Source organism: Lolium perenne, chromosome 3 (genome assembly GCF_019359855.2).
Source record: "Lolium perenne isolate Kyuss_39 chromosome 3, Kyuss_2.0, whole genome shotgun sequence".
NCBI lineage: Eukaryota > Viridiplantae > Streptophyta > Magnoliopsida > Poales > Poaceae > Lolium > Lolium perenne.
Window position 1 is genome coordinate 176,019,402 of NC_067246.2, and position 22,990 is coordinate 176,042,391.

General features: G+C 46.9%; 1 protein-coding gene across 1 annotated transcript; it reads left to right on the forward strand.

The window, feature by feature from the left end:
- The first annotated feature begins 18,135 nt into the window (after window positions 1-18,135).
- Window positions 18,136-18,862, forward strand: LOC127342677 (uncharacterized). The gene has a single exon (XM_051368667.2). It carries the CDS (start codon window positions 18,298-18,300, stop codon window positions 18,697-18,699), a length of 402 nt encoding a protein of 133 aa, XP_051224627.1. The 5' UTR covers window positions 18,136-18,297; the 3' UTR covers window positions 18,700-18,862.
- The last annotated feature ends 4,128 nt before the right edge of the window (window positions 18,863-22,990 follow it).

Below are 22,990 nucleotides of genomic sequence, written 5' to 3' on the forward strand. Positions count from 1 at the left end.
GCATAAATACTCCCTCTTGGAGTCACAAGTATCAACTTGGCCAGAGCCTCTACTAGCAACGGAGAGCATGCAAGAACATAAACAACATATATGATAGATTGATAATCAACTTGACATAGTATTCAATATCCATCGGATCCCACCAAACACAACATGTAGGATTACAAAGAAACGATCTTGATCATGATAGGCAGCTCACAAGATCAAGCATGATAGCACAATTAGGAGAAGACGACCATCTAGCTACTGCTATGGACCCATGGTCCAGGGGTGAACTACTCACACATCAATCCGGAGGCGATCATGGCGATGAAGAGACCTCCGGGAGATGATTCCCCTCTCCGGCAGGGTGCCGGAGGCGATCTCCTGAATCCCCCGAGATGGGATTGGCGGCGGCTGCGTCTCTGGAAGGTTTTCCGTATCGTGGCTCTCGGTACTGGGGGTTTCGCGATGGAGGCTTTAAGTAGGCGGAAGGGCAGGTCAGGGGGCCACACGAGGGCCCCACACAACAGGCCGGCGCGGCCAAGGCCCAGGCCGCGCCGCCCTAGCGTGTGGCCGCCTCGTGGCCCCACTTCTTATCCTCTTCGGTCTTCTGGAAGCTTCGTGTGAAAATAGGACCCTGGGCATTGATTTCGTCCAATTCTGAGAATATTTCCTTACTAGGATTTCTGAAACCAAAAACAGCAGAAAACAGCAACTGGCTCTTCGGCATCTCGTCAATAGGTTAGTGCCGGAAAATGCATAATAATGACATATAATGTGTATAAAACATGTGAGTATCATCAATAAAGTAGCATGGAACATAAGAAATTATAGATACGTTTGGGACGTATCACCAGGCAACAACGGGACCCCAATAACCGTTCATGGAAGCTTTGCTCGATCAGACACCTGCGATAGGGAGTTCCAGAAGATCGCCTCGAAGTTCGGTGCCAAGGAAGAACTTAATGCAATCGACGCTGCCATAGATCATACGCAACCACCAGCCGACAACCGAAACGTAAGATCCGATGAGTTCAATGCTACAAAGGAAGCCAAGAAGCTGCAGGTGCATCCCACTGACCCGAAGAAAACGGTCAATACGTCGGCTGACCTTACGGTAGCATAGGAAGGCGCGCTCATCGAGTTCCTCCGTGAGCGCTGGGAGATATTTGCATGGGAACCATCCGACATGCCAGGTATCCCCAGGGAACTCGCTGAGCACGCCCTTAATGTTGATCCGACAGCCAAGCCAGTGCAGCAGTCGATGCGCCGATTTTCCGAGCCGAAGAGAAGAGCAATTCGCGAGGAAGTCAATCGACTCCATAAAGCAGGATTCATCCGAGAGCTCAAGGAATCTGAGTGGGTGGCCAACCCTGTTATGGTACCCAAAAAGGACAGCACCGCTTTGCGTATGTGTATCGACTACACCAGCCTCAACAAACACTGTCCGAAAGACCACTTCCCCCTGCCTCGCATTGATCAGATAGTCGACTCCACAGCCGGATGTGATCGCCTCTCCTTCCTTGATGCGTACTCCGGATATAATCAGATCAAGCTGAAGAAAGAAGACCAGGAGCTAACCGCGTTCATCACCCCACACGGCGTTTTCTGTTACAACGTCATGACATTCGGGTTAAAAAATGCAGGAGCAACTTATCAACGCTGCATGCAGGCTTGCCTCGGAGAGCAGATCGGGAGAAACATCGAAGTCTTCATTGACGACATCGTGGTGAAAACAAAGCACATTGCCACTCTCGTCGATGATTTGCGGGAAACCTTTGACAACTTAGACAAGTATAAAATCAAGTTGAATCCCAAAAAATGTTTCTTCGGAGTGCCAGGAGGGCAAGTACTAGGGTACTTCATCTCGGCTAGGGGGATTGAAGCCAACCCTTTGAAAATCAAAGCTATTCTCGACATGGAGCTGCCAAAGAATCTACACCAAGTGCAGCAACTGGCAGGACGATTAGCAGCGCTCAGCAGGTTCATTGCCAAGCTAGGAGAAAAAGCTTTGCCTTTCTACAATCTGATGAAAAAATCAGATAAATTCGAGTGGACAAAGGAGGCGCAGGAATCCTTCGACAACCTGAAGAAAATCCTGTCGACATCTCCAGTCCTTGTAACCCCACGGGAGAAGGAAACACTGCTAATGTATATAGCTGCGACAGCCCAAGTCTTTAGCAGCGTATTGGTCGTCGAGCGAGAAGAAGCAGGGAGAGTTCATGGCGTGCAAAGGCCCGTTTACTACCTCAGTGAGGTGCTCACACCCGCAAGACAGAGGTACCCCCATCATCAGAAGTTGGCATACGCAGTGTGGAGATCAGCTCGCAAGTTACGACACTACTTCACAGAGCACCCGATTATCGTCGTGAGCGAAGCACCACTGAAGAACATAATGACCAACCCAGAGGCCACATGTCGAGTGTCCCAATGGGCTATCGAGATAGCGCCACACGATATAACCTACGTCAATCGAACAGCGATAAAATCCCAAATCCTCCCAGATTTCGTGGCAGACTGGATCCAATCACAGACACCAGCAGCACCCGACATGTCGGGATCGTGGATAATGTACTTTGACGGGTCAAAACGAAGCATAGGTGCAGGAGCAGGAGTGGTGCTGATATCACCACAGGGAGATAAGATGAAGTACATACTACGTATGAATTTCTCACTACCGACGAACAATGAAGCAGAATACGAGGCGCTGCTGCACGGAATGAAAATGGCAAAGGCATGCGGGGCAACTCGTCTGGAAATTTATGGATATTCAAACTTGGTGGTGCAGCAGTCGATGAACTTATGCGACGCGGTCAGCGACAACATGATCGCTTATCGGCAGCTGTATCAAAATATGGAAGCTAAATTCGAAGGATGTGAGCTCAAACATATCAGCAGAGCCAGCAACGAGGAAGCCGACACTTTGGCAAACATCAGGTCCATGTGCTCCCCTATTCCAGACGGAGTGTTTTACGAAGTGATCACTCAACGATCAATAAAAGAGAAGGCGTCGGTACCTCCCGAACCGTCGGCTGATGAATTAAAGGCGAGCTCGCAGCAAGCTGCCGAAGAATGTCCGACTCCCCCTGCCGAACAAGTCCTCCTCCTCGAGCCACTATGGACCAAGCCGTTCCTAGCATATCTAACGAAGCAGGAGTTACCGGAGGACCCGATAGAAGCGAGACGAATCGTTAGACGATCGAAAGCCTTCGCCATAGTAAACGGTGAACTTTACAAGCGCAGCATTTCCGGTATTTTCCAAAGATGCATTGCCATTGACGACGGAAGAGCACTGTTGCGCGAGATACACGAAGGAACTTGCGGACATCACGCAGGAAGCAGGGCCCTTGTGGCGAAGGCCTTCAGAGCGGGATTTTACTGGCCAACAGCGGCATCGGATGCTCGAGACCTGGTCATGAAGTGCGACCCCTGCCAGCGGTTTTCACCAAAACCACACGCCCCTGCCACAGACCTGATGACGATACCTCTGGCGTGGCCGTTCGCTCAATGGGGAGTCGACCAAGTTGGACCGCTGCCGAGATCATCGCCTGGAGGACACACGTATCTATTGGTCGCGGTCGACAAATTCACAAAGTGGATCGAGGTAGTACCGGTGCGAAACCAGAAAGCAAAAACAGCAGTACAATTCTTCAGAGGAATAACATGTCGATTTGGTATGCCTCACAGTATCGTCACAGACAACGGAACCAACTTTGACTCCAAAGAGTTTCGAAAATTTTGCGATGACGGAGGAATCAAGCTAAAGTTTGCATCAGTAGCCCACCCACAGACCAACGGCCAGGTGGAAAGGATCAACGGTCTCATAGGGGATGGCCTCAAGAAACGCCTTACAGGTGCAGCTGGAGCTTGGGTCGAAGAGTTACCATCCGTGCTTTGGAGTTTGCGTACTACGCCTAACAGGTCGACTCAGTACACCCCATTCTTCCTGGTGCATGGAGCCGAGGCAGTCCTGCCAGCCGATGTTCGGTTTGAAGCACCTCGGGTGACAGCATACACGGAGTCTTCTTCCAATATCGCGCTACAGGACGCTGTGGACCTCCTCGACGAGGCACGAGATATTGCCTTGGCAAGAACGACGGTATACCAGCAGGCGCTGAGAAATTATCACAGTCGACGAATACGCAGCCGAAGCTTTAGCGTCGGGGATATGGTGCTTCGGCTGAAGCAGGAGATACCCTTGAAGCTCGAATCCCCATGGGAAGTACCATATATTGTCACTGAAGTGATACCAGGAGGAGCCTATCGGCTCAGAAACCCAGCTTCCAGAAAAGACGTTGAGAATCCGTGGAACGTCGCACACTTGCGACGGTTCTATACATAGGATACGATTGTTTTTAATTACCCGACAGCCCTTAAGGTTGCTTTTGCATTATGAATAAAAGTTCTAATCAGGTTCTCTATCTTTTTTCTTGCTCCAGGCCCTATCACCCGAACATACTTTATGGGGCCTCGCCATCGGCTCTTACTCCCATCGGGAGCGTTGGCCTAAAAATAAGCTTACATAGCGTCATTAATTAAATACTCTCAACAGGAGCTAAGATTAATGATGCACACAAACAACCAATCCAAGCCTCGAGCAAATATGCGAGTGCTGCAGTCGATAGTTACATTATCACAAAATAAGGCTCAAACCGGTGCACCGCGTGACGAAGCCAAGCGTCTAATTCCCTCGACTAAGTCGATGGGTCTCGCTCTCACAAAACTTACATATAGGCTTCACAATAACATTGCATAATTCAACGAAGTCGTCGGGAGAGCAGGTTGAACTGATCACTCAGCCGCCCTCGACAATAAAACATCAATCAAACTAACATAGCGTGCAACGTACGCAGTAAATTCATACAAAACAATCTTATGCAGGTATAAGGTTATTACATTCATGATCGGGCTCCCCGGTCCCAATGGGCCTTCAGATCCTTCTCAAGGCACGACTCCATCCGAGAAACAATGGTGTAAGCAGGACCTCTAGCAATATCATAATATTGGCCTAAGCTCCTCTCAGTGTTTGCCATGACTCCCAAGTCTAAAGATGGATGACAAGCCAATATTGAAGCAAAGGCAAGCTCAGCACCAGCCAGGAGCTCCTTCCGCACCAACTGTCGAATCCTTTCGGGAGACTTGAATCGAGTGAACAGGGCAGATAAGGTTTCGGGTGCTTGGTCTAGAGGGAACAAGGTGTTCCAAACCATCGTGAGATGAGCATGGAACTTATCAAAGTAATAATGCGCCTTCCCCACCCGATACTTAAACTTCGCCATGACAACAGCCTTCGGACGATGTAGCCATAAACCGTGATTCGGGTGCACAACGTTAGTCATCGCCTCGACCTCTTCATGGATCTTCTTGTTCTCCTCAGTTGCATCCGAAGCTACGACTGGAAAGGAACGAGTGTCAGTTAAAAGAACATTCAGGCTACGTCAGGAATCAAAAGATGGGTTAATACTTACAGCCCAAGCTTTCGGTAGCAACATGAAGACCATCGAGAGCGTACTGTTCGATAGCAGTCGCTATCTCTCCCTTTTTCTTCACCAAGGCTGCCATCGGGCGAAGAGAAGTAATGTCTTTATTTAGACAAGACACTTGGTCACATAAGCGGCGAACAAGGTCTGATTCGTCATTATTCGAAGGATTCGGAAAAAGTTTGGCACGGGAAGAAGATGACGAAATCTGCAGTATAATCCCCAGTTCAGGCCAGCATTAACATAAAAAAAAAGAGAGGAAAACTCCCATCGGGAGCGCTGGACATATATATTACATTCAAAAGAGCGTTTCGAACTGGCAACAGAGCCGAAGTCAAATGGATCTAAATTAATGTGCAAGTAATCCCGATTACAAGTCTTTAAAAGCAAAAGTTCAGGGAGGCACTGATGACGACTCAGGAGCAGCTTCGGAAGTTCTGTTAGCCTGTGCTTCATCTACCAACTTCAGAAGTCGGTTGGCGCAAGTCACTGCCGACCTTTTAAAGGGTTCAAGGTCGATCACATGGTTGTTGTCATCCACAGGCAAGGCCTTAGACAAATCCTCCAGACTAGATCCCATCCCATGGCCCATTAGAAGCTGAAAAGTAAGAACCGCCCCAAACAAGCGAGAACGGCGTTTCAATACCTCCACGGGATCGGGAGAATCGACAAGAAAAGCATCCGCCATCTCGCCAAGGGTCTTGTCCTGCTTCAGCTTCGGGAAGATCATTGAGTACAGCCTCGATAGTGCTCCTCTAGTCTTTTGCAGAAGCCCTAGGACTTGGACGTTTGACTCAGCAGCAAGTGACAAGGCATCGGATGTGGAGTCTACCCAAAGCTGATGACGTCGAACACCTTCCTTCTTGTCGATTGCAGCCGCTGTCGCACGCCTGGCATCCTGATCATCCTTCATCTGCTTCTTCAGTTTTGTCAGCTCCTCCTTCAGCAAGGCGTTTTCCTTCTTGGCATCGGTGGCGAGCCTGTTGGCCTCCAGCACCTGATCAGCCAAAGATTTGACAGTCTTTCGAAGCTGGACGTTTTCAGCCTCCAGTCGAGTAAACTGTTCGGCGAAATCAATCACAGCATCAACTGTAGCATAAACCGGCTGCCGCAAGGAAAACCAGGGAGATTCAGTCGACATGAGGAAAATTCGGTAAAAACAAGGCAAAATGAATACTTACATGATCACGACCAGCCGACGGGGTGGGAGCATCGCCAGGAGGAATAACTTTCGACACTGGAATCTTCTCTACACCTGTTCACGGCGGAGGCGTCGACTTGGCGGGAGTGGGGTTCGATTCCTTAGCCGATGTCGCTCTCCCAGAGGATAATTTGGCCCTCTTCGCAAGAGTAACTTCATCATCATCGTCAGAGCTGCTTAAGTACAGTGCACTGTTAGCATACAAAATGATATGAAATAAATCAGGAAAAGAGTATAGACGCTCACAGGTCCAGATCATCTTCGCCTGCGAAGAAACTTGTTGAACTCTTCTTAGTAGGAGGAGGCGAAGCGGTTTCATCGGGATCATTATCTCCTCCGCTAGGACTTGATTCAGCCGTTGTAATGAGATCATCGTGTATCTCCTTGTGACGCCTGCTCCTGATGAAGGCATCATCCTCGGCAACTTCTTCCTCTTGGACATCGATGTCCTCAAGGGCATGCTGGGCGTCCTCGGTCTCCTCCGATTCGTCATCATCATCCTCCGGTTCCACGCCACTTTCGGGTGGAGGAGGGTAGCATTGAGTAACGGAGGGGGCCTGTCGAAAGAAGAAGGGTCTGTAAAGCACAGTAAAAGATAGAAGCGACAACAAAAAGAAAACAACGGTGAAAAATTACCTCAGTTGGAAGATGGTGAGGATCATAAGGAGGATGAGCCGATGTCAAGATAATGTTGTCTTTCATGCTGAGGCATGTCAGACGACGGACTTCGTCACGGAGCTCTTCAGCCGAAAGGTCGGCAGAGATAACCCTGGACTTGTCACTCTTGCCAGTGTAAAGCCATAATTGGTGGGGACGAGACATTAGTGGCTGTACTCGACGTTGCAGGAACACTGAGACTACTTCAGTGCCGCACATCGTCAAGCCCCCTGTATTCTTCAAAACGACGACTTGGTCGAAAAGCCTGTCGGCTACCACCTTCTCTTCAGGAGAAAGGGTGTTTCGCCAGGACTTCTTCGGCTTAGCTATCAAGACATCCACAAAAGGGGGAAGGTTTGAACGTCGCTCAGGCACTATGGGATCACGCAGGTAAAACCACTTGTTGCGCCAGCCCTGGACGGACTCCTTCATTGGATAGTCAAAGTAATCGACCTCCTTCCTAACAACAAAGCCAACGCCACCGACGACGAGGGGGCCGTTGCTATCGTTGTGGCGCTTCACGTAGAAGATCTTCCTCCAAAGACCCCAGTGAGGATCAACGCCGAGGAAGGCCTCGCAGACAGTGATGAAGATAGAAAGATGGAGGATGGAGTTTGGGGTCAGCTGCGAGAGCTGGATCCCGTAAAAGAAAAGAAGAGAGCGAAGGAACTCGTGGGCCGGAAGAGAAAGACCACGGAACAAAAAGGCGACGAACATGACAGTGAAACCCTTCGGGGGCTTTGGGCGAGAAACCGCACCTGGAAGACGAATGTCATCTTCAGATGCGGAGATGAAGCCAAGGGCGCGCAGTCTGTTGATGTCGCGGTTGGAAATGGCAGAGGCGCTCCAGTCGCGGCTAACTTTGGCCGCGTCCGAGGTGCTGGCGCCCTTCTTCTTGCCCATGGCGTCTGAAGCTTTTGAGGGAAAGAACAAAGGAAGCAGGAAAGGATGGGTGAAGGAGATGAGCAGTGGGAGGCGTAAAAAAGTAAAAAACGAGGAAGTCCTCTATTTATACCATGAAGAATTACGTGGGATCGTGGCCATAACTCCACAGACGTCGTGGGAGGTGGAGCGGATCTGGTTGTACACGTGGCGCTTGAAACGGGAAAGGAACCGGCGGCCCATTATTCCCACGTCGCGCGAAAATCGAGGAGACGCCTCGGTCGCTGCGCATACACTGGTCAAATCCTAAAACCTGCCCGCGCAGAACTAGGGTGGGCCCGTCAGGTCAAGTCTTGTCGATCGAGCCACGGCAGCGACGCGTCATCAATGACATCATGGACGCTGACAGCAACAGCCGAAGGAATAAAAAAGTATCGGATGGCGAATTTGAGCCTATGCACAGATTGCGAAGCATCTGCACTTAGGCTCGGGGGCTACTCCCATCGGGAGCGCTGACGCGCACCCGACATAATGAGCACTCGAAGAAATTGAACAGAAGGCCTTGCAATAAGAGATAATTGTTCGACTCGAGTCTGCGCCCGGTTCCAAGCGCCCGTGCCTAGACTCGGGGGCTACTCCCATCGGGAGCGCTGAACGCGCACCCGACAGAACTTTTTTCGCACTCCAGGATCATGCCCGGGAACTTGATTCTGTGTAGGGTAATGTTGTTTTGCCAGCAAAAGTTAACCAGCAAAAGTTGGGCACGTTACTCATTATCCCTTGCATGAGAAAAATATATCGGATGACCTACGAAGATTTGCAGAAAAACTTCGGCATAGAAGAATGTTCGAGTGGTGCAACTTGAGTCTACGCACGGATTGCAAGCATCCGTACCTAGACTCGGGGGCTACTCCCATCGGGAGCGCTGACGCGCACCCGATAGAAGAGGATGATGTAGACAGAAGGAAAACAAGAACGACTGAGGAGAAGGACATCGGAAGAAGGCATGCTTTAGTCTCTACCCGAACTACCTTCGGCTAGACACTCGGGGGCTACTGACGTGGGCATTACCCTTCGGGTAACCAATGTTGCCCTATACTGTATTTCCTAGATAGAGGCCCATGAAGCACTCGATGGCAAGGTGGGCCGCTAGGAAGATTCCTTGAAGTACAAGACACGGAAGGAGCCGAACAAGGAATGTTTGGAGATAGATTTACTGTAAACCTAGTCGTACTCGATTAGGCCTCTTGGGACCTGGCCTCCTATATAAAGGCCAGGAGAGGGGCTATCGAGGGGAGATCAATCAATCTGAGCGATCATAGCCAGCAGAAGCTTAGAACTAGGTTACCCTAGAATTTAGCCATCTCGACGAGATCACAGCCAAACTATTCGGCACCCCATTGTAACTCATTATCATCATAATCAAGAACAGACAGGCAGGACGTAAGGGTTTCACCTCATCGAGGGCCCCGAACCTGGGTAAATCGCTCTCCCCGCTTGTCTGTGAACCGATGTCTCGTGTCAGCTTGCAGGATTCCATCAACCCTAAGCCCCTATCGGAGGGCATTGCCGAGGAGCACCCTCGACATACTTCAATACAATGATCTCATGAGCTGCCTTACATGATTGAGATTCATCTGATGTAATCGGTGTTGTGTTTGTTGGGATCCGATGGATTGTTACATTATGATTAGTCTATCTATAAAGTTTGTGAAGTTATTGTTGCTGCAATCTTGTTGTGTTTAATGCTTGTCACTAGGGCCCGAGTGGCATAATCTTAGATTTAAGCTCTATACTTATTGCTTAGATTGTATCTACAAGTTGTTTGCACATGTCTATGTCCGGAACCCGAGGCCCCAGAGTGACAGCAACTGGGATAACTAGAGGGGAAGGCGTAGGTATGAGGATCACATGTTTTCACGGAGTGTTAATGCTTTGCTCTGGTGCTCTATTAAAAGGAGTACCTTAATTTCCAGTAGATTCCCTAGAGGCCCGGCTGCCACTGGCTGGTAGGACAAAAGATGTTATGCAAGTTTCTCATTGCGAGCACGTATGACTATATATGGAAAACATGCCTACATGATTAATAATCTTGATGTTCTGTCTTAATGCTATTTCAATCCTATCAATTGCACAACTGTAGTTTGTTCACCCAACACTTGTTATTGGAGAGTTACCACTAGTGTAGATAGCTGGGAACCCCGGTCCATCTCTCATCATCATATACTCGGTCCTATATGTCATTGGAAGTAGTATCAACTATTTTCTGGTGCCATTGCTCTCATATTACTGCTCTTTCTGTGTTACTGTTACTACTGCTCTCATATTACTGCTGCTTTCACATCACCCCTGTTACTAGTGCTTTTCCAGGTGCAGCTGAATTGACAACTCAGTTGTTAAGGCTTATAAGTATTCTTTACCTCCCCTTGTGTCGAATCAACAAATTTGGGTTTTACTTCCCGCGAAGACTGTTGCGATCCCCTATACTTGTGGGTTATCAATCCTTCATGGGACCCCCACCTCACCAAACGTGGCATACCTTCTTGCAAAGGAAGGGAACACGGGAATAAACCTTTGTCTGCGTGTGTTATAGGTTATCTCTAACCGAACTCTTTACTTGTGATATATCTTCCTGTGAGAGCCTTCGTGCTGGAGTTACTTATATCGTCATATAGGGTGCCTCACCTAGTTTGCATTAGGCTCACCTTTATATTCCTTAAAGCCTAACATTGCAAAGAAAGAATTTAAACTTGTAGAAACCTATTCACCCCCTCTAGGTTTACCATCTCTGAACTTTCAGGATCCTAATGTCCTTCAACATCAACTCAATTTTTTGAAGTCGATCATTGATATAAGAATCGGCCTTAACCTTTTCTTCAAGGGCTTACTTGGCCATCATTTCCGTAAACTCTTTGTCCGTATATTTATAGTGCCATGCTCATCATCAGAGAAAACCATCTCTCTCTTAAGGAGGTAAAGCCTTTAGAAAGATTCCTTGCTTTGATACCGATTGAAAGAATAGAGATGCTAACCTAGAGGGGGGTGAATAGGTTCTACAATTTTTCTTTAAATTCTCTTGCCATTTTAGGTTTTGCGGAATAGTAAGTGCACCTAATGCAAACTAGGTGAGGTAACCTATATGAGATGATAGAAGGTACTTCAAGAACGAAGGATATCACAAAAGTAAGCAACACAAGTAAAGGAATCAGCTGAGATAACCGAAGCACATGGAGACGAAGATGTATTCTCGCGTTCCCTTCCTTGTGAGGAAGGTACGTCATGTTGGAGAGGTGTGAGATCCCACGAAGAACTTCCCAACGCCACGAAGGCTCACCTTCTTCTTCTGAGCCTATCCCATGAAGGAATAACTCACTCACTTGTGGTAGAATTTAAGGTATTCTCCAAACCCTCACAAACTTCTTCTTGGAGCAAATCCACAATCTGGGTGCTTCCGAGTGACCCCAGCCGCCTAGGGTTTTCCACAAACCGAAGAGTAACAAGCTTGCTAGATGAACTCAAGGGGGAATGAAGTTTGGCTCGCCGGGATCGTAGATTGGGACCTCCTTTGGCTTTCTACCAAAGGGATTTGGCTTTGGTTGGGTAGAATGGGAGATCCAAGCTTTTTCGTGCTTCAACAATGGTGTTTGTGTGTGTGTATGTGTGTGTGTATGTGTGAGAGAGAGAACCCAAGGATATGATATGAATGGTTGACCTAACCCTCTCAAGCTAGAAGAAGGGGTATTTATAGTCCAAGGAGAAATATAATCATTTAGAAAAAATCCCGTGACCCAAAATGGCGGCAAAATTGGCACGAATGGTTTCCTTGCCAGTTTGGTTAGGGTGCAGCTTGGGCCGAACCAAAACTGGCATGTCGGTTTCCTTGCCGGTTTGTATCCGGCATGCCGGAACCTTTTCGGTTTCGCCGGAATTGCTCTCTGATATACCTTTCGGTACATATCGGAGAAATCTGGCGACGCCAAAAATTTCCAGCGGGGAAACCGGAACCGCCGGTTTGTGCTCCGAAATCGCCATAAATTTCTCAAACAAAGATTTCTCCAAAAAAAAAAACTCACCCAAAAAATGTGATGGGTAAATTTGGTGGTAGGATGTGTGTATAAGTCTTAGGCAACATCCGCAATGAGCTCATTGACTGCTCTTTACAATGCGGTGCTTCCTATCGACTCAAGAATAAAATAATAGAGAAAATAGTTAAAACACTGGCGCTTCTCTTGAGAGCCAAATGGGGAGGGGGGGTCTCTCACCACTTTCCAACCACACTTGCGGACTAAAATATGCGTACACACTTGTAGATACCACGAGTCCACACATTAGCTCTGGTGTCTTCATTAGCGAAAACAACGGTTAAGGGTGAAGTACCCTTACACCGGTGCGCCCCATAGCACACTATCGGCGCACATGCTGGCACCTATTTGGGGCGCGCTGGTGTAGATGCTCTAACTGTGGGTCTATCATGGTTTACTGGAGCTACACAGGTCACACTAAATATAAGCGAGTTATATCGTGGTATTTTGTGCATTAGCACATGAGTGTTCTTACAATTTATTTGGAAAAATCCAATATTATAAAGGTGAATCCAAATTAAGTAGTATCCATAATGACTTAAACCTTAGTGGTGACATTATATTTCCATTCTCTAGAGTAAGTGAGATAGGATAACTTTGTAGTGTACATGCATTCTAATATTATTGATTTACACAAAAGAGATATAAAATAATTTGTAGTTGTACTAATAGCCATAAAACTCCTTGAGTTAATGACTTCTAATTCTAATTTTCTTTTAAAGATAAAATTTACTAGTTTGCCAACAAAGTTTTTCTAAAACTAAAGTATATCAATCAATACTATAGTATTTGAGTGCCTGGCAAAGCAATACTTCTGTTTTTCTCCTTTCTCACTTTTAGAAGAAGAGGGTTAGGCCTCTTTATTCAAAACTTCAAAAAAAAACATAGTTCTAACGAAAACTTTAGTTTTAAAATCACAATATTGATTGGATCCAAACACCTTAAAGTATTTCATACTTTAGTATTTTTAAAAACTAAAGTATTCTCCGAATACTTCGAAAATAGTTTGATGCCAAACCGGCCCTTACTTTTCAGTATGCTCTACCAAGTGATGTTAACTGAAGAAATTGTGTTGTTACTTAAAGTGAGACTGGAGTTGTCTAAAAGGAAGAATATTGGGCTAAACAAGTTCATCATGAGACTCATTCGGTCAATCGGAGGATGACCACATCGTCTTTGGCATCCATGTATAAGGAGTCCAATACTTAGGGTGTATGTCCTGTGAGACCATGTCAAGCCCGAACATGGCCCATTTCTTGGATTCTGCAATAACAGTGTTGTAACAACACATAAGGAGATTAGCTAATGTCAATACACCCAGTAGCGATTCCATGTACAAGCTGTGAGGTCAGCCGACCCTTCAAACTTTTTTTTTACAAACTACCACTACTTTTATGCATACTAAGAAAAAATAGAGTTTATAACCAACTGATCACACAGAGTTTATGATCTGGCACTATAGTTGGATGCACCTACCAAGAACCACCTTTACATATTATTCGGAGACAATAACCCATCTGGCTAATTTTATTATTCATCTACACCTAAAAATGGAGTATTATTTTTATGTATCTATAAGTCCATATTGCTACTTGACTTTTGGAATCTTGCTTTGAATCTGAATAGAAACACATCAGACGGCTCAGGGCATGGACTTGGACATAAATCTAAGGTGCCTAGAAGTTAGAGGAACAATTTTGGAACCGACCAAATAAAATGGAAAATAAAATATGGACTCTAATTAGCTGACAAGTCGTCGTGTGTCCAAAATTATAAGGGCATCTCCAGCGGCGCGACGCATTTCGGACGCCCAAAAGTGGTCGGCAGCGTCCGTTTGCGTCGCCCAGCGGACATATTTTGACCGCGCGTCCGTTTGCGTCTGGGTGTGCTCCCACCGGGGCGACCCATTTTTGAATTGCAACATAGTTTGATCTTCATACAATTCCTTTGGTTTTCTACCACGAGCGATTGATTACATATGAAAACCAAACATAGAAAGTACATAAAAACTATACAAGACCTAGACTACTTGGTTCCTGACGGGCCGGCACCGTCGTTGCGTCGCTCCGTGGCCTGCTTCTCCGCCGCCTCCCGCGCGGCCGCTATGGCTCGGTGCGCCGCCGCGTCCTCTTGCAGTGCCTGCTCCAGCCTCGCGTTGGCGGCCTCGTCCTTGAGCGTCTCGAAAGACTCGACGAGGGCCCGCTGCTCCGCCGCCTTCTCCTCCGGCGTCGGCGCATCAGGGTCATCGGATGACCATGAAATCTCCGAGTCAGAGTCCTCGGCTGCAGCGGCGGCCGCCAGCCTGCGCTGTTCCAGCTCGGCGTCGACAGCCGCATGGGCCGCCCGCTCCTCCTCTGCTTCCTTCTCCGCTTCAGCCAGGTCCGCGGCGTCCCTGACCGGGTGGAGGAGGTCGGTGCTGTCGTCGGAGTCGAACCCGTCGTCGGAGCTCGAGGCCGGGGGAGGTGGAGTGGGAGGTGAAGGTGGAGGTGGAGGCGCGGCAGCCTGGCCGCGCCCGGCGCTGCTCATGGTGGATCTACTGAGTGGCTGCTCATGGTGGATCTACTGAGTGGCGCTACGGCAGCGGCGGCTAGGGTTTAGTGCGGATGAGATGAGATGCTGGCACCCCTCTTTATATAGGTCGGAGGCAGGGCGACGGCCGCGCCACGCGGGGCATCGCCATTACTACGCGCGGCACGCGAGGCAGCCGCAGACTGCCGAAGCGACGCCTCGCTGCCAGTACTGGCGGAGAAGACGCATCGACGCTGCGTCTGCTAGCTGCGCACGCTCGCGGAAGCCGAGGCACGCCATTAACGCGGCCCTACAAAGGTTGCGGCGCGCTGCCCGCAAGTAATGCCGCCGAAGATGAAGCAGTTGTGACGCTGCCAGGCGGGCCCGTGCCAGGACCAAGCGGTCACTTTGCGCGTCCGCGCAGCGTCCGCCGAGACGCAAACCTGGCGCATATTTGGGCCAGGTTTGCGTCTCTGCGGACGGCCCGGTCACTTTGCGTCGCGTCGCTGGAGAGGGTGCACGACGCATTTTCGGTCATGGCAGACACAAATGGTCGCTCAGCGTCCGTTTGCGTCGCGCCGCTGGAGATGCCCTAACCTTTTTTTTTTTTACAATCCATAATTCCAACGTTGGTGCCATATATCATACGTCAGATGTGTAGACATTGCAGAAGACCGCGTCAGCTTACACACCGGCGAATTATGAAACGAGAATGTAAGACATAGGCCAGGCCAGCCGGTAGCTCCACTGATTGAAAACACGGCATGTTGCTTTCTCGCAAGTCGGCATTTGCTCGTGTCATACAATTGCAACAATTGGGGTGTATTCTTATTCCCTTAATCCAAATATTCCATCACAAGAGTTGACAAAACCGCGCGATTCGTCACTAGTATAATCTCCCACTTCCGTCCACTAGTAGTGTGGCACGTGCAACGCACGTATTATTAGTAATGCACATAATTTTTGTTCGTTTTAGATTTTTTAAACATTACTCATCCACTGTCAACCAAATAAATCTGATAAGTATTAATGCGTATAATAATTTGCTAGACAAATAATCATGTATTTGAAAGAATAAATCTAGAAGGCGCGGTTGTAAAATTGACTTCCCGAACTATATTGTAGACCTTGTTGAAAACATTATTCCATTGTCTATAACTTTCAAGTATAAATAATAATAGTTGATATATTTGTAAGTTTAGTTCTAAAGTTCCAAAAAGCAGTATTGCAGAGATTTGCTGAATAATATATGTACTTCTCGAATACTTACTATAATAATTTTGTACTGCAACTATGAATTGATGGGTGCCACCAAACTTATAGATGAGAACCAAGGGGGTGAGAATCTAACACCGCAAATATATCCAAGGTGCCAACACGGTTTCATTCATCCTTAATACATGTCCTTCTGCTCCTCTTGTGATTAATAGTAAGTCTAAGCTTAGAAAATTATTACTGCAGAAGTGATCAAAGTGGATTACCAGAAAGAATAGAGGGGAGATCATAATGCTGGGCGGCATGCTGAACTCCACCATTTCTCATCACTATCTTCGTTTCAGTAGGTTGAGTTACTCAGCACCACCCGGGACAGAGGAAGCTCTGTCCAAGAAACAAATTTTGTGAGGTCAAATAACCACCAATAGTGTTTGCACAAGCATAACGAAATAAGTGGTGAACTATACAGTAAAGTAAAAAATGGTATAGTGTTTATGCAATAAGCAGGCCAAATCCCAAATTTCCATTAGGTTGTGGCAGATTCCGGTTACATAACGAAAATACGGAAGTACAATATGTATATACTGATTTGCTACCTAATAGATGTTATAGCAGCTCCACCGTAAATATATGATATTCCTCTGGAAAAAAAAACTGAAAGAAGGATGTCTTTCAGAAATATCAACAAAATGAGAAGAGGTTATCTCAGGGACATACCAGAACCAGAACCTCTGAAAGATAAATATATCTCAGGAGTTGCTTGCGCGTGTTTTGGGCATCTTGAAAGAGAACGATGAGTTCGATGACAACGCCCTTGCTGCCTTCATTGACAAGTTTAAGACCCCTTTGTCGCCTCGCTCCATCACGATGCTTGGCTCCCTTGTGAAGAATGTGGAGAAGGTGAAAAAGCCCAAGGGCAATAAGGTCGGCGCCAAGAAGAAGGCTGGTGAGATTACATGATGGATGCACTTCATGCAACCTTCGTGTCGTTTTGTCAAATATGTAGCACTTTGTCGTTGACGGGTTGTTCGATCTTATTGTGTCGTTTTTAGAATTTGGGAGTAGTCCGCATGTCGGAGGTACCCAAGTATGTATGGTTTTTGACCCGGTTTTCCTCATAAACTGGATCATTTTCCTTTCTTCCTAAATGAATAGGGAGAGCTCCTGGTGTTTGCTCAAAAAAAAAAAAGATAAATATATGCAGCAATGTGTATAAATAATGAGTCACCAAATAATCTACCAGAGCTTATCTTTCTCGAGCTCGATGTTGGAGAAGACGAAAACCTACAAACCTACATTAGCCTTGACGTGGGTCAGGTGAAAAAGGTCCTAGGGAAATAATCTACAAACAAATACTTAGCAGACTCAGTTTGACTGCTATACACCAACCACCGCTAGGGTTACCGAAAGTAGTTTGGCGTACCAGCATGCCGAAGGACAGAGTGTAAATGTATCATGGCAGATGAAGCTTGATTCGATTGTGTTGCCTGGGGTGATTCGCGTCATGTACCTGCAATCCCTGGGTGTCTACGTACATAATATGCAGCCACTACTCAACAGCCGCGAGGAGTGGGGCTGTGGCAGCCATGGCGACCGCGGCCATATCCTAGACGTCCCGTCTGCGACTTCCATTACAACGCATCCACGCGGTGAAAGTAGTTAGCGTCGGGGTGAGGGGATTGATTACCTCATACTACGTATCCAGGTTGCGGTGGAGAGGAGTGATCCATCCGAGCCAAGGGAGTGGAAGTTCGTGAAGGTAAATCCAGCGTCAACAACGGGCCTGAGGGGAGGGTGTGGTGAGAGAGGCAAGACAGATCCATTACTTTGCGAGCGTGATTTCCTCGGCGGATAGGTGTGATGGCGTTCGGTTTGGGGCCGTGAGATGTGAGAGCGGAGATTCAGGAGCTCCGCAGCAAGATGGAGGAAGGGGAAGAGCAGTTAGCGGGGGAATTTTTTTTTTTGAGCAGTTAGCGGGGGAAGTTTAATTAGCCTTCTGTGGTCGTGGGCGAGAGATGGAGGGACTGAGGGAGAACATGCGAACCTGGATCGTGCGATTGGCTTGTGTGAACGGCTAGGATTTAATTTTCCTGGCAACTTCACCCTTTTATAAGTAGTGGAGATTCAGCTACAAATTCCCAACGACACCAAAACCCCTTCACTTTTTTCTCCTCTACTACTACTGCCACTGTTGTTTGATTGATCCTACTCTCCCCCCCGCCCTCGTCACCAAAGAAACCATCGCAAGGGCAGAGGGGAATTCCAACTGCTCCTGCCGCTGCCTTCTGCCATGGACGGCGGCTACCGTTCCAAGTCGTACGCCGGCGGGCGCATGCAGATCGAGCCCTACGCCGGCGGGCGCATGCAGATCGAGCCCTACGCCGGCGGCGCGCGGCCGGACTTCCGGTCCCTGTCCTACGGCGGCGGAGGGGCGTCGTCGTACCAGTACCAGTACGAGTACGGGCACGGCGCCGGGGCAGGGTCGGTGTCGACGGTGGTGGAGGAGGAGGAGGTGAAGAGGAGCAAGTCGAAGCGGCGGTGGCTGGCGCTGGGCGACCCGGACATGGAGCGGAAGCGGCGCGTGGCGGCGTACAAGGCGTACGCGGTGGAGGGAAAGGTGAAGGGCTCCTTCCGCAAGAGCTTCAGGTGGGTCAAAGACCGCTACCTGCACATCGTCTACGGATGGTCCTAGGTTCCTAGCTACTCCTACTATCTAGCACCAAGAAAAGAGCAGACCGATCGAGCTGCAAGAAGCAAAGTTTTCTGTTGCTGTTTATATATTTCCTTTTGATGCCTGGTGATCATGGTTGGTCTGTAAAGATGGATATATACATATACATGCTGAGTCTTTCTCCTCTCTTTGTTCCCCCCTCTGTTCTTCCTTGTGTTCTTGATTATTGCCATCACTGTGCTGTAAGTTGTATGTATCTGATTGAGTTCTTGCGGTTCTCTTCATGAAGGAATCAACCAAAAAAGTTGGTGTTCGGATGCGGTAATTTGGTGCTTGTTTACTTCTGGATTTAGCTGATTTTAGGAGTCGATCTGCTCTTTGTTTTGTTTATCATTCATTTCTTCAGTCAACTATTGGGTTCTTATGACTAGGAAAGTTAGCTTGCGTGCGTGGACTGAGTTAGCGGAGATTGCGTGGAAGGTACAACAGAAATTTGTCTTCTTGGTTGGATCGATCAGTTGGCTATTTTAGCTGTGACATGGCCTACTTTTGACGAATTCCGGATACATAGCTTAAACGTAATCAAACCTTACGTTTAATCCATGTGGCTTCAAATCAAGTGCTTATGCAGTTATACACCACCGTCGAGTACAGATGCCTGGTTGTCGACACACCTCTATCTGCCTATCAATGCGAATCAACGTGTACATCGGCTAGGAGAATCCGTCAAAGCTAGCTTATGTTATGTAGACCTCAACCGCTGCTTTGATGTCCACGCGGATCTTTATTCTCCTTTGCGGGGGAGAAAAATTGCAATCAGCTAATAGTAGCTTTGGCCCAAAGTCTAGAACCTGACACAACGTGTGAGATGAGCCTCGTATCATGAGGAGGACACAGGGTAGTATTGTGTGATGGATGAGTCAGTCACATGATATCAAACAATTATCCGCTGCTGAAAACATTATTTTAACAGCTGACTTTAACGAAAAGGAGGTTCATGGCGTTGTAATCGAAATGAAAAATAATAAAGCACCGGGACTAGACATTTCCCCACTGAATTCTATCTGAAATTTTGGAATATTATAAAAGGAGACTGAGACTTGATGGAAATATTGTTTACCTTTCACAAGGGAGAGCTACCTCGTTTCCATTTAAATTTCAGCGAAGATGCAATACAAATACAACAATATAGTCCCATATGTCTTCTTAACCTAAGTTTTAAAATGTCAACTAAGTCTTTCTTCAAAAAAAAATGTTAACTAAGGTAGGGACAAACCGTGTTTCGGATGTAGCTGAAATTGTGGTTCAACCCACACAAACAACTTTCATGTAGCTGAAATTGTGGTTCAGCCCACACAAACAACTTTCATGTCGGGAAGACATCTTAGAGGGAGTGGTCATTCTTCACAAGTGTTTAGACTAAATTTGTCTTTTGTACAACATGCTTTACGCATGAAGGGTTATGATTCTAAGTGGTGTAATTGAATTTAAAAGTTTGTGAAAAAAAGGAGGGTGGAAATTAAAGTTAGTACTGATATAGATCATTACTTCCAAACTAAAAAAAGGCATGACACAGGTAAACCGCTGCTTTGATGTCCACGCGGGTCTTTATTTTCCTTTGTGGGAGAGAAGCATGTTGGTCACAATCAACTAATACAAGCTTTGGCACAGAGTCTAGAGTCTGACACAACATATGAGATGAGCCTCATATCATGGCAAGACACATGATAGGCGCAGCAGGACCGGGGGAGGGAGTGGAACCGAGGACCTAGTTTCGTGTGGCTTCAGTAGTATATGGTGTTGAAAATATAAGCAAATTACCATATAATTTAATTCGGATAAGTAAATGACATAGCATGATCACATAAACAACAATAAACCTAATCATGCAAACTAGCAGAGTAGATGAGCAAATAACATTTAAGCAGGACAAACCTATCGCATCTACTCTAAACACTAGAACTAGAAACTCTAGCAAGGTCTGACAGAGAGAGATGAGAGCCATATATGGTGCAGCTTAAGCATCGGCAGTAGCAACGGCGGCAGCAACAACGTCGGTGTTGTCTCCCATGTTGAGGTACGGTTGTCGAAGAGGTCGTTGACGTCTAGGAAGAAGTCGACGTTGGGGAACTCGTCATCGGACGATGCTGCGTTGCCAGTAGTCACGCGTACGCGCTCCCCAAAAACATGATCGCCCTCACCCATACATGTGTACGAGAGGCAAGGTTTTGAAGGCCTACTATCTCGTCCTTCAGTGCACGCCGGAAGAGATGATGAGGAAGACGATGGCGATGGTGCAAGGTTCTAGAAGGAGGCAATTGCATGTGTCCCGTATAGGATAGGGTTTTTGTTTGCCAATATATATTGCAGGTCGGGTAGGATGTGGGATGCAACCCACCCCTAGTCGGTACAGCCCCACCCGGCCCACGATCCAAACAATCCAGAAACGGCTGAGTTAACGTCCCTGCTAATGATTCGTAAATTAATACACGATTAATTTTCCAAGCAGTAAAAATATAAACGAGATGTGTAGATAGAACCTCACATCGGCTCATTCCCGCAAGCCACGACGCGGCGTGTTATGACGAGGCGAGCGGGGGAGGAGGAGGAGTGTGCGAGGGCTACTTATCTTCTCACTTATTTACAAGAGATAGAACAACTCATCTTATAGATCACTCCACATATCTCCCAACTAGCAAAGAGGGGATAAACTTTAGTCCCACCCCTTGCCATACAGGAATGGGCCAACAAGCATTTCAGAATTTGTATTTGCTATGGGCCATAGGCCCAACACCAAATTCCAACAATCCCTCACAAAGTTTCAATGGCACATTGTGTCGTTTTGTTCCAGAACAATGTTTATATACCGGTATATAGTGTGGAGACTGTTAAGCTGAACTTTCACTTAAAGCTTTATGCTACACTAGCTAGCAACTTGAATAGTGGACTATGCCTTAACTACAAGTTTTTTGCGCACTATTTCCCACAAAGCCTAGACCGACACAGGGCTGCTGCATGGCTTCCTCGCGATTTGGAGCTTATGCATCATATTCTAGGTAATTAATAAATTTATTAGAGATAACCCAACTCTTATGGATTGCGATTGTTTGACAGTCAGACTTATATATGTCTGTTCTTCAAAAGATGTTTTGCAGGATAACATCTCTGCTTAAACAAGCCACATAGAACACATTAAGATACATATCAACCTGCGATGTAGATTTGGAGAGTATTGCATTTTCACAGAGTGGTAAAATTAATATAGGGATAACTATTAACAACTCATAACGTCGGTGTCAAACTCATCTCCCTCGATGCACTCTCTATCACATTACATGATAACCCCTTTGTGAAGTGATCTTCCAAGTGTCTAGATGTTTGGATATAATCCAACGCAATAACTACACACTTTCTCACTTTCTTGGCATATTTCAATCTACTCTTCACATGCCTTGATATCTTTGTATTATCCTTAGAATTGTTTAGTTTGATGATCGCAGTTTGATTATCACAGTTCATCAGAATTGAGGGTATTGGTTTTTCGACCATAGTAAGTTCATCAAGAGCTCACGAAATCACTCCGCTTCAAAAGTAGCAGTATCTAGTGTTGTGAGTTGTCCTTCTATTGTTGACCTCGTTAAAATGGTCTGCTTGCATAACTTCTACGAAACACCACCAAATCTAAACAAATAACCACTCATGGCATTAGTCTCATTAGCATAAGATATCTAGTTTGAGTCACTTAACCCTCAATTACCTTTGGATACCCAGCATAGTGAATACCCACTAGTAGAAAAAGGGGCTCTAGTCCCGGTTAGGACCGGGCTCTAGTCCCGGTTCCCCAACCGGGACTACAGAATCGAGACTAAAGGTTCCCCTCTTTAGTCTCGGTTGCCCACAAACCGGGACTAAAAGGCCCTCCACGTGGACTGCGGGTGGGCGCTGGGTTGGAGGACCTTTAGTCCCGGTTGGTAAAGGACGCGCTAGGGTTTAGGGTTTAGCACCTTTATTTTCTTTTTTCCATTTTCATTTTGTGTTTTCCATTCAATTCTTTTTCATTTCAAACAAGTTTTATTATACATATTCTATTGTACTACATATTGTGCACGCTGATGCATATATTATATAATTTCTCTTATGATCGAGCATACATAATATAATACAATTTGATACATTATCTATCTAATTACATAGAGATCAGTAAATTACATGGAGGCACTAGCGGCAACGGTATTCTCCCTTTGCAGATATGACCTCTGTAAGAAAAAAATCCTGACAATTCCTCTTAAATTGCTTGTACTGGTCCCCCATC

Bases quoted from the DNA above. Each gene is read 5' to 3' on its own strand.
- LOC127342677 (XM_051368667.2), top strand. From the start codon at position 18,298: ATGGACGGCGGCTACCGTTCCAAGTCGTACGCCGGCGGGCGCATGCAG.